The 12,550-nt window shown below is 44.3% G+C and overlaps 1 protein-coding gene across 1 annotated transcript in view; it reads right to left on the reverse strand.

Annotated features, from left to right (window-relative positions):
- HSD17B4 (hydroxysteroid 17-beta dehydrogenase 4) overlaps positions 1-12,550 on the reverse strand; it is a 396,885-nt gene that overhangs the window by 162,694 nt on the left and 221,641 nt on the right. The window contains exon 16 of the mRNA XM_068247101.1: positions 12,365-12,468. Within this exon, the coding sequence (XP_068103202.1) occupies positions 12,365-12,468 (104 nt within the window). The remainder of the gene's footprint in view (positions 1-12,364; positions 12,469-12,550) is intronic.

Genomic DNA, 12,550 nt, shown 5'->3' on the forward strand with positions numbered 1-12,550 from the left:
TAAAGTGAACCCGAGGTGGGGTTCTGACAATGCTATCCGCATACAGAGGCTAAGTCTGCCTATACAGCCCAGCCTTTGTTGCTATCCAGATCCCCCTAAGTTCCCGTTGCGCTCTGCTATCCTCCATAAATCACAGCCGCGCTGTGCGGGCTGTGTTTACATCTGTACTGTCAGTCTGCGTGCTCCCCCGCCTCCTGCATCGCTCCGTTCCCTGCCTGCGTCTCTTCCCTCCAATCAGTGGGGAGGGAAGGGACGCGGGCAGGGACCGGAGCTATGGAGGAGGCGGGGGAGCATGCAGGCTGGGAGTACAGAGGTAAACACAGCCCGCTGTGACACACTGCGTGTCGGCAGCGCGGCTGTGATTTATGGGGGATAGCAGAGCGCAGGGGAAACTTAGGGGGGATTTGGATAGCAACAGAGGCTGGGCAATATAAGCAGACCCAGCCTCTGTATGTGGATAGCATTGTCAGAACCCCACCTAGGGTTCTCTTTAAGGTGCTGTTTAGGCTTCAGTCTCTTGGAGGTGTGGGTTCAAACCCCACCACTGCCAGTCTTCAACTTCTTTCTTGTACCACTAACCCCTATTCGAACTACTACATTCCTTCATAATCAACAAGAAAGTCTTCATCTACAGCCAAGCAAAGAAACCCCATCGCCCAGGAAGCTGTAGCCGACTCAAGAGGAAGGGAAAGCTGTATGATTCCACATAGTTCACACTAGAATTCCATGCTTGGAAATTAAGGTTCAGTGATGGGACCCTGGTGGTGTCAAAAATTTATTTTTCTTCACTCTGAATGAAAAGGTACCTAAACTGACATGCAATATTATGAGGTAAACATGAAACCTACTTTAGAGCTTAATGCAATTTAGCTTGTATTGAGACAGGTTATACTATGTGTTATGGAGACTTGTCCTTCCTCAGGTGTACAATGATCACCCCCAACTTGCACACTTACACAATGCACATAGCACCCTTAGCCTTAGGAGCTGAATACACCACACCTATACTAAGCCATGTGACTTCAGCTTCCCTATGTAGATTAAAATTCCAACTTGCGAGAGCATTCTTGATAGCTACTCCACACATTGTACAATCAGTCATGGATGTAATTCAGCCTAAAGGCATGAATAAGAGTGCAATAAAAGAAAAAAAATAGAATTGCAATGTTGTATAGTTGTGTTTTTTAGTTTATATGGACTTTTATCCATTACAGGTTAACTTATGGATAGTCAATACTTCAGTGGACATTTTATATATATTGACCGATTGTACAAAGTGTGAAGTAGCTATCAAGAATGCTCCCGCGAGTTGGACGTTTAAATGATTGTATATAAGGAAGCTAAAGGGTTAAGTCACATGACCCAGTAGGGGTGAGACGATGTATTCAGCTCCTAAGGGTGTGGTATTTTGTGCATTATATAAATGTGCATGTTGGTGATGCTCATTGTACACCTTAGGAAAGACAAGTGCCATAACATGTAGTGTAACCTGTCTCATTACCAGCTAAATTGCATTAAGCATGTGGTGTGCCGCCTCTTCATTCATTTGCCAAATAAGAGGTGTGGGATTGGCCACCAAATCGAGGCATTGGCACTAGCTTGCTGAGACTGCAGCATCCTTGGACCATTGACTGAATACACAGGATCTACTTTAGAGCTTGTCTGTGTTTACGTTTTTTTCTTGCATTTCAAGAGTTAAAAGATGGTGTTATCTTTGCAAATGTGGCAGTCAAACAGCAGTCAAATGCAGGCTCTTCAGAAAAGTAAATAGAAGGCAACACACTTATTTGTTTGCACACAGAGTCCTGATAAAGACATAGTGCTACATGCAAACTTCAAATAGTAATTAAATCTCTCCCCTGGGAGCTGAATGAACCAAATTCATGTTACAATTGCAGTTCTTAAACAAAGGATAAGAAGGTGAGACTTCAAGAATGTTCTATGTAGCCGTCCTGCTACACATACAATTGACTATCTCATAGATTTATCTAAGTTTAGGTTTGCTTCAAGTACTGGATAGAGTGGTACTGCGCGTACATTTCTTTGGATAGCACTGTATACGGTCATGTCACTCACCTGAGAAATACAGGGTTGTGTGCCAGAGTCCTTTTCTATTAGAAGCTTTTTGCAATCGGATTCCGACTGCAAAATGCTAGGTACTTTTAAAACTAACTGAAGCTGCAGGAATGTTTCCATTAGTGCAATGCATTTGTGATGTGATGTATTTTTTCCCCCAACTGCAATTGTCATTCCTGCTGCAATTTCTTTGCGATTGTTTTTGTGATCCGGCAATTTAGTCTTCTCCCCTATAAATATAAATAACATACAGCGTAAATAGTCTGTGCTTTTGGCCCTCAGATTTGTTCTGCAAAATGAGTCTGTTTCTCAAGCATGTATTGACATCTCACATGTAGGTGTGCTGGTTTTATTGGAACCTTACACTAAGGAGGTTTCTTTTTGTCTGAGGCAATTGTGTTAAAGGCTGGTAGTTGGAAATAAAGTGATTGTTTGTAGTGGCGGAGAGCCTAAGCTTCCCATCTGTGCAGCTAGACCTGGTCACTAGGGTCCTTCAATTTGGTGAGTCACCACTGTTCGGTGTGGTGGGGGGCCTGTGTAATGGCCCATACTCACGGGCTACTTTTGTGGCCGGTCGCTAGCACACGGGAGCGTGTGCGCGACAGGCCGGCGACAGCTCGTCGCCAGGTCCCTCCGCGTACACACGCGGAAGAGGGATTAGTGCAGCGACGGAAGCTGTCACCGACGTTCCTCCCCCTCGCCGGAAGCGTTGTGTATTGTGTATTGGTTGCTGTCGCTAGTCCGCATACACACGCGGACTAGCGACAGTTGCGGCGAAGTTGTGGCGACAGCAGCGACGAGCGACGGTTCGGGGTGCGCGCCTCATACTCACGGGCGACCTGTCGCCGCAACACGCGCGTGCCATGTGGTTGCAGCGACAATTGTAGCCCGTGAGTATGGGCCATAAGAAGCAGACAAACGGAGCAACAGACACATTTTTGCAAGAACTAGCTGAGGGACAAAAGCACAGCCTGTGCTATACGTTATTTATATTTATTTGAACATTGTTTAGAAAGTTGAAACAGAGGCACAGCAAAGGCATTATTTTGTAACACCTGGTATAGCTATTTGTTAATTTATTAGTTTTTGGCTAAGCAAAGCATTAATTGTATTGTAAAACAAAACAAAACAAACAAAAAACATTTCCACCTGTTTTTTTCCCATACCCTCAATTGTGCCATACACCCGTCGAATCATGTGAAAAATCACTGTAGTGGAAAATGAGAGAAATGCAATTGTATGGTAGATGGATCCTGCTACTTAGTCAAAAAATCTGTCAGCGTAGTGGGTGGGTGGTTCAATAGAGGGCACGGTGAAAAAAGAGGGTCTGTTGTGAGATGTGCAGGGCAAGGGGTGCATTTTTGAAGAATTTGGAGTCTTTCAATCTAGGGTAGAGAGAAAGTCTCCTCCTCCTCTGTTGCTTCAGTATGGAACCTGATTGTTGTGGATAGTGCCTGGTTATGGTGCAAACCAGCGATTCCCGGACTACAACTTGAAATACTGCTGGAAAGTTTTTGATTGCTGTGACATTCTTATGGGTAAGAGATTTGTTGAGTTTTTTTTACTGTTGCTCTACTTGAACTTGTCTGTAGAATGTATGTTGAAAACACATGGACACTTACCATCCCTGAACTTTTGATACTTACCTATTAGTGTAGGGGCTGCAGGTCCCCAAATGAAATAGTGCACAGATTATCAAGTATAGACTATACTCGTCTCAACTTCAAGGATCTGAATTGGCATTGGGAAACCTTATAAGCAATGAAATCTGAATGCAAAATAGAGTGTTCTCCTATCCCTACTACCCCAAATGAGTTCTCCAATTTGTTCAATAAAACTTTTCTGCATGTTACGGTAATAGCCACCTTATGTATTGTTGAACACTTGGTGAAACGGAGGTTGGCTGCGCTGAGGCTGTATTGTTGTAGTTATGGGTCCGATGCACTATGCCACGGTAACAAATGTGCGGCGTAACATGTGTAAAAGGTGGTGCTCTGCCTGACTCTTAGCAATGAGAAATAGACATATTCTCCCACTGCCCAACTGTTCAGCCAACTAACCCTAAAGGCCCATACCCAACTCGCAATTCTGCCTGCTATTCTTCAGACAACCGGCGATTTTTTTGAGCCACGAGCGGTCATTTCCACAATTTCGCAACATGGGTGCAGGCAATTAGGCAAACAACGTTTTACGATGCGTGTTGATAATGACTGTCACGGCGGATCGATCTTTAAGTTCCCCGACGACTCCCACGCAAAGTGCCACGATTGTTTGAACTCTCATTCACACCTGTCGTGTGCCGTTACGTGACATCACTTGTTCCCTCGGGCAGGAAGATAGATCGGGGAACCTGGTTCTTCAGGAGGCGTCGCTGTGAGGTTCCTCCGCTCCATCGTTAGGTGAGTATTCAGCTTAACGAGTCACTTAGAGCCGGCAGGAAGAGAAATGCAGATTGCAGCAGTGTACTTTATATTACTGCACAAACATTCTGTTTCATAAATAGGATAGAGTTTACATCTCACACTGCTGCTATATGTAGCATTGTAGTGCTGTACATAAAGTGGCGGCTTTCTGCTGCTATATGAACCGCTGTCTTAGTTTACAGTAAACAAGATATAGCATATGTATACACATAGTCATACTACAAACAAGCATGGCGTTCCTACCATTTTTAACCCACTGATCAAATTCTGCATACATGGAGCGGGATGCCCTCTGAGTTACTATATAAAAGAATTCATGGTGTGCTTTTTGTCTGATAAGAACTGCAACCATTGTATCTTTCTGCCTTTTCTGTGAGTCTAATTTATTGCCTTTAGTCTTTATCACTCCCTACTGTATTTGTTATTGTTTAACAGATGCACATATCGCTTTGCTGTGTATGACTTATGAGCATGCAGCAATTTCCTCCTCATGCTATTTCTTTAATCCTTGTGTGATGTCTCCTGCCTATTGTAGCTGTATGTAACCTGTTATGTACTTGCAACTGATCTTCTATTTTTATAATTCCAAATCCGCTTTACCTCATTATGAACATGCTGTGCTCACTAGACAGCCTATAGAACTGAGCTCTGTGCCAATCAGCGTGATGTGTAAAGGCAGCTAGATTTTCACACATTCGCTAGTCAAATAAAACTGATTTTAGCTACAATTACAATTATCCAGTTCAGTATTCGACTTAATTACATTACCTTTAGCCTTTCCCAAGCTTGCATGGCATCAATTTATTTCCAAATTGTCGCCAATACTGAACAAAGACAATAAGCCTGATTTTTCTATGGTACTCCCAGGTTGGAGATCATTAACCACTTCGCATCCAGACCTTGGTTTTCCCCTAATGGACCAGGCAGTTTTGATGCTTTAGTGGTGTCCCTTTTTAATCAGCAATAACTTAATCTGTACTCGTGCCACTTAAAATGATCTATATATCTTTTTTTTTCAAGACAAACTAAGCTTTAATTGGGGAGCATTTGGTACCAAGTAAAAATGTTCCTCTCTATGCATTGTAATGGGAAAAAGTGGGGAAAAAATGCATTATTTCTCAATTTTAACCAATTTAATGAAAAGTGCTATTGACATAAAAACTGTGCCACAAGTTAAAGTCACCCCAGTATAGATATCCAGATGTGTCCCCAGCATCACTTCCCCCCCCTTCCCCCCCAGTATAGCCAGACGTGTTCCCAATATCAGCCCCCCAGCATAGCCAGATGTGTCCCTTGTGTTTGCCACCCCCAGAATAGATTGACAGATGCACCCCCAGGAATAGTGCCCCTCTTTATAGCCAGATGTGTCCCCGGGATCAGGATTACTACATTATTGCCAGATGTACCCCCAGGATTAGCGCTGCCCCCCCCATTATAGCCAAATGTGCCCCTAGTATTTGATTATGGCCCCCCAGGTGCCCAGATGTGCCAAATTATTAAATCCCCCTCCTCTTAGTTAATCAGATGCCCCCCAATATGTACCCCCCCTTTTACATATCCTACCCCCCACCCCCCATTATTGATAGCCAGATGTCCATTCCCCCCCCCCCCCCCATCAGGCAGGCCCTCTGTGCAGAAATCATAAAAAAAAAACCTCCAGCAAGCAGCCTCACTCACCTTACCTCATTCCTGCGACTATCCTGAAGTCTGAGCCTCCGATCCCTGCTCTGCAGTCAGCCATGTAATGCTGGTTACCCGGGTAGTCGGCAATACGCAGCTGAATGCAGAGCGGGGAATGGAGGCTCAGGCTTCAGGATAGTCGCAGGAACAAGGTAAGGTGAGTGAGGCTGCTTGCTGGAGGTATTTTTTTATGATTTCTGCACGGAGGGGGACAGATGAAGGATCGCTGCAGTTGACTACTGCAGCGATCGTTCATGGGAGGGGGTGGACTAATTGGCTACAAGGGAACATGTTCCCTTTTACCAATTAGTAATGCAGCAGAAAGTGCCAGGGGGTGCGCTCTGAAGCGCACCCGATCGTGCACAGCAGGGCTGCAAACGTAGTCAGTATATCTACGTCATGGTGGCTTGGAGGGTGCCACAGATGACGTAGATATACTGTAGCAGTGGAGAAAGTGGTTAAAGGACAAATGCAGCCTGCAAACCTGAGTGTATATAAAATCTGCTGCTGTTAGATGGTAAATGTCTGCAAACCTTGCCCGATTCATATCAATCCATAGCTGGCTAAGGGTCTCACACTCTGCAGGATCCCAAATTAAAATATTGGCCAAGAAACTGTCTCCACTGGGTTTGTATGTTCCTCAGGTTTCTGAGAGATGCCTTTGTGGGACTCCTCCTACATCCCCAAAGCATGCGAACATGTTAAAGTCGAAGTAAACTCAGAACTTTTTTTGTGCCCTCAATGATTAGCCACAGTATGATACCATTTATTGAAGAGGGGGGGGGGGGGGGGGAACTACCATACTTGGTTTCACTGACATGGTTAAAGTGGACCCAAACTAAAAATACAAGATTTCAGAAATAAAATCTATTTTCTAAATTATAACAATAAATAGCAGCCTTTTTTCAGCTGCATGATGACAAATATAAAATATTTTACATTTAATGGAGGAACCCCTCCCTTCCTTTCATTTTGCCGGGACAGAAACCGACAAACTGGTGAGTAGCCGGTGTCTGGCAAAGGAGGAATTGCTAATGGCTGCCACCTGTATAATCCTAGTTATAAAAGAGAAGGGTGAAAAGCATGCACTGAAATGCTCATAGGCTTGAAGGAGTGTTTATTTATCTTTGTATGTGTCAGAGTGGTGCAACTAAATATTTTGAATTAAAAAAATGTTTGGTTTGGGTCCGCTTTAAGCCTTATACCATATGGAGAGCTGCCCAGGTAGAGTTGACCTGTAGTCTATTCACAGTTGCTAATAAGAACTAATTAGACAGGTTTATCTGCCTAAGTGAACACAGAGGAAGTGATTTTTTACAGCAACTACAGTACAGGTCCTTCTCAAAAAAATAGCATATTGTGATAAAGTTCATTATTTTCTGTAATGTACTGATAAACATTAGACTTTCATATATTTGAGATACATTACACACAACTGAAGTAGTTCAAGCCTTTTATTGTTTTAATATTCATGACATTGGCATGCAGCTCATGAAAACCCAAAATTCCGATCTCAAAAAATTAGCATATTTCATCCGACCAATAAAAGAAAAGTGTTTTAAAACAAAGTCAACCTTCAAATAATTATGTTCAGTTATGCACTCAATACTTGGTCAGGAATCCTTTTGCAGAAATGACTGCTTCAATGTGGCGTGGCATGGAGGCAATCAGCCTGTGGCACTGCTCAGGTGTTATGGAGGCCCAGGATGCTTCGATAGCGGCCTTAAGCTCATCCAGAGTGTTGGGTCTTGCGTCTCTCAACTTGCTCTTCACAATATCCCACAGATTCTCTATGGGGTTCAGGTCAGGAGAGTTGGCAGGCCAATTGAGCACAGTAATACCATGGTCAGTAAACCATTTACCAGTGGTTTTAGCACTGTGAGCAGGTGCCAGGTCGTGCTGAAAAATGAAATCTTCATCTCCATAAAGCTTTTCAGCAGATGGAAGCATGAAGTGCTCCAAAATCTCCTGATAGCTAGCTGCATTGACCCTGTCTAGTGTTGGGCGAACATCTAGATGTTCGGGTTCGGGCCGAACAGGCCGAACATGGTCGCGATGTTCGGGTGTTCGAGCCGAACTCCGAACATAATGGAAGTCAATGGGGACCCGAACTTTCGTGCTTTGTAAAGCCTCCTTACATGCTACATACCCCAAATTTACAGGGTATGTGCACCTTGGGAGTGGGTACAAGAGGAAATTTTTTTTTTAGCAAAAAGAGCTTATAGTTTTTGAGAAAATCGATTTTAAAGTTTCAAAGGGAAAACTGTCTTTTAAATGCGGGAAATGTCTGTTTTCTTTGCACAGGTAACATGCTTTTTGTCGGCATGCAGTCATAAATGTAATACAGATAAGAGGTTCCAGGAAAAGGGACCGGTAACGCTAACCCAGCAGCAGCACACGTGATGGAACAGGAGGAGGGTGGCGCAGGAGGAGAAGGCCACGCTTTGAGACACAACAACCCAGGCCTTGCATGAGGACAAGAAGCGTGCGGATAGCAATTTGCATTTTGTCGCCATGCAGTCATAAATGTAATACAGATGAGAGGTTCAATAAACAGGGACCGGAAAGGCTAACCCATCACAGATGTTCATTGTTCATGTTACTTGGTTGGGGTCCCGGGAGTGTTGCGTAGTCGTTTCCAATCCAGGATTGATTCATTTTAATTTGAGTCAGACGGTCTGCATTTTCTGTGGAGAGGCGGATACGCCGATCTGTGACGATGCCTCCGGCAGCACTGAAACAGCGTTCCGACATAACGCTGGCTGCCGGGCAAGCCAGCACCTCTATTGCGTAAATTGCCAGTTCGTGCCAGGTGTCTAGCTTCGATACCCAATAGTTGAAGGGTGCAGATGGATTGTTCAACACAGCTATGCCATCTGACATGTAGTCCTTGACCATCTTCTCCAGGCGATCGGTGTTGGAGGTGGATCTGCACGCTTGCTGTTCTGTGTGCTGCTGCATGGGTGTCAGAAAATTTTCCCACTCCAAGGACACTGCCAATACCATTCCCTTTTGGGCACTAGCTGCGGCTTGTGTTGTTTGCTGCCCTCCTGGTCGTCCTGGGTTTGCGGAAGTCAGTCTGTCAGCGTACAACTGGCTAGAGGAGGGGGAGGATGTCAATCTCCTCTCTAAAGTCTCCACAAGGGCCTGCTGGTATTCTTCCATTTTGACCTGTCTGACTCTTTCTTCAAGCAGTTTTGGAACATTGTGTTTGTACCGTGGATCCAGAAGGGTATAAACCCAGTAATTGGTGTTGTCCAGAATGCGCACAATGCGTGGGTCACGTTCAATGCAATCCTAGGCCGAAGAGGTCATAGCCTAGGGTCACAAAAACCTGTTTATTTGGGCAATTTCAATGGTAGTTATGCTGACGTACATAAATAGCAGCCATGGCCGTTAGCAACTTCTGAATTTCACGAAATGTCTCATGCAGGTAGAAGACATACTGTTAGACTTGGATTCCAAAGATGGGGTCCCTACATCTCTGCAAACCAGAGTTACAGGGGTGCAAAATTGGTAAAATCCCCCATAGGCTTTCATTGCCTCCCTATTTCACTTTCCAAAATCTCACATCTTTTCAAAGGGCAATGGCTCAGCAGTACCAAATTTTCTAGCATTGTAGGGACTCTTAGGGGGATCATGACTGGTGAGTTTTGCCACTGCTGAGCCATTGCCCTTTGAAATGGTGTGAGATTTTGGAACGGTAAATAGTAGGCCCAATGAAAGCCTATGGGGGATTTTACCAATTTTGGAGCCCTGTAACTCTGGTTTGCAGAGATGTAGAGACCCCATCTTTGGAATCCAAGTCTAACAATATGTCTTCTACCTGCATGAGACATTTCGTGAGATTCAGACGTTACTAACGGCCATTGCTGCGATTTATGTACGTCAGACTTGCCACCATTGAAATTGCCCAAATAAACAGGTTTTTGTGACCCTAGGCTATGACCTCTTCGGCCTAGGGGCCCAAAACTCACCAGTCATGTTCCCCCTAAGAGTCCCTACAATGCTAGAAAATTTGCCACTGCTGAGCAATTGCCCTTTGAAAAGATGTGAGATTTTGGAAAGTGAAATAGGGAGGCAATGAAAGCCTATGGGGGATTTTACCAATTTTGCACCCCTGTAACTCTGGTTTGCAGAGATGTAGGGACCCCATCTTTGGAATCCAAGTCTAACAATATGTCTTCTACCTGCATGAGACATTTCGTGAAATTCAGAAGTTGCTAACGGCCATGGCTGCGATTTATGTACGTCAGCATAACTACCATTGAAATTGCCCAAATAAACAGGTTTTTGTGACCCTAGGCTATGACCTCTTTGGCCTAAGGGCCCGAAACTCACTAGTCATGTTCCCCCTAAGGGTCCCTACAATGCTAGAAAATTTGCCACTGCTGAGCAATTGCCCTTTGAAAAGATGTGAGATTTTGGAACTGTAAATAGGAGGCCCAATGAAAGCCTATGGGGGATTTTACCAAATTTAGAGCCCTGTAACTCTGGTTTGCAGAGATGTAGGGAACCCATCTTTGGAGCCCAAGTCTAACAATATGTCTTCTACCTGCATGAGACATTTCGTGAGATTCAGACGTTGCTAACGGCCATTGCTGCGATTTATGTACGTCAGACTCGCCACCATTGAAATTGCCCAAATAAACAGGTTTTTGTGACCCTAGGCTATGACCTCTTCGGCCTAGGACTGCATTGAACGCGACCCACGCATTGTGCGCATTCTGGACAACACCAATTACTGGGTTTATACCCTTCTGGATCCACGGTACAAACACAATGTTCCAAAACTGCTTGAAGAAAGAGTCAGACAGGTCAAAACGGAAGAATACCAGCAGGCCCTTGTGGAGACTTTAGAGAGGAGATTGACATCCTCCCCCTCCTCTAGCCAGTTGTACGCCGACAGACTGACTTCCGCAAACCCAGGACGACCAGGAGGGCAGTAAACAACACAAGCCGCAGCTAGTGCCCAAAAGGGAATGGTATCGGCAGTGTCCTTGGAGTGGGAAAATTTTCTGACACCCATGCAGCAGCACACAGAACAGCAAGCGTGCAGATCCACCTCCAACACCGATCGCCTGGAGAAGATGGTCAAGGACTACATGTCAGATGTAGTCCCTCTCCCCAGTCTTCCTCCAGACTCTGGCACCTTGATTTCCGAATGACATGCAAAAGTTGCTTTCATCCGAAAAAAGTACTTTGGACCACTGAGCAACAGTCCAGTGCTGCTTCTCTGTAGTCCAGGTCAGGCGCTTCTGCCGCTGTTTCTGGTTCAAAAGTGGCTTGACCTGGGGAATTTTGTATTTTTGTATTATAATTTTGCTTCACCTGTAGCCCATTTCCTGCACACGCCTGTATACGGTGGCTCTGGATGTTTCTACTCCAGACTCAGTCCACTGCTTCCGCAGGTCCCTCAAGGTCTGGAATCGGTCCTTCTCCACAATCTTCCTCAGGGGCCGATCACCTCTTCTCGTTGTGCAGCGTTTTCTGCCACACTTTTTCCTTCCCACAGACTTTCCACTGAGGTGCCTTGATAAAGCACTCTGGGAACAGCCTATTTGTTCAGAAACTTCTTTCTGTGTCTAACCCTCTTGCTTGAGGATGTCAATTATGGCCTTCTGGACAGCAGGCAGGTTGGCAGTCTTACCCCTTATTGTGGTTTTGAGGAATGAACCAGGCTGGGAGTTTTTAAAAGCCTCAGGAATCTTTTGCAGGTGTTTAGAATTAATTAGTTGATTTAGATGATTAAGTTAATAGCTCGTTTAGAGAACCTTTTCATGATATGCTAATTTTTTGAGATAGGAATTTTGGGTTTTCATGAGCTGTATGCCAAAATCATCAATGTTAAAACAATAAAAGGCTTGAACTACTTCAATTGTGTGTAATGAATCTAAAATATATGAAAGTCTAATGTTTATCAGTACATTACAGAAAATAATGAACTTTATCACAATATGCTAATTTTTTAGAAGGACCTGTATATGCGGAATAAAGACTTTTCATCGTGTGCTGTGCAAGAGTTCTGGACCACTACTGAGGTGGGGGCATTGGATTGCGACCCCTCTCTGAACAGTTAATGCATGGATTTCATAATGTACTCTGCAGAAATGTTTTAACACTATAGAACTACATAACAATGTTTTCCCAAAACGCACATAAAAATAAACTGCAGTCATACATACCTTAGCCTTTGGTGATGAGCGCTTCCCACCAAATCCACCAGCTCCAACCACAAACACAGAGAACTGACTGTAGCAGATAAGATCATTTCCAGAGTAGGTCTTTGCTGAAAATTGAGAGACACTTGAGTACGAATTAAATAAGCTAAAAGAAAGTTTGATCATATAACACTCACTAATGTAAATTTG

Source organism: Hyperolius riggenbachi, chromosome 1 (assembly GCF_040937935.1).
Source record: "Hyperolius riggenbachi isolate aHypRig1 chromosome 1, aHypRig1.pri, whole genome shotgun sequence".
Taxonomy (NCBI): Eukaryota; Metazoa; Chordata; class Amphibia; order Anura; family Hyperoliidae; genus Hyperolius; species Hyperolius riggenbachi.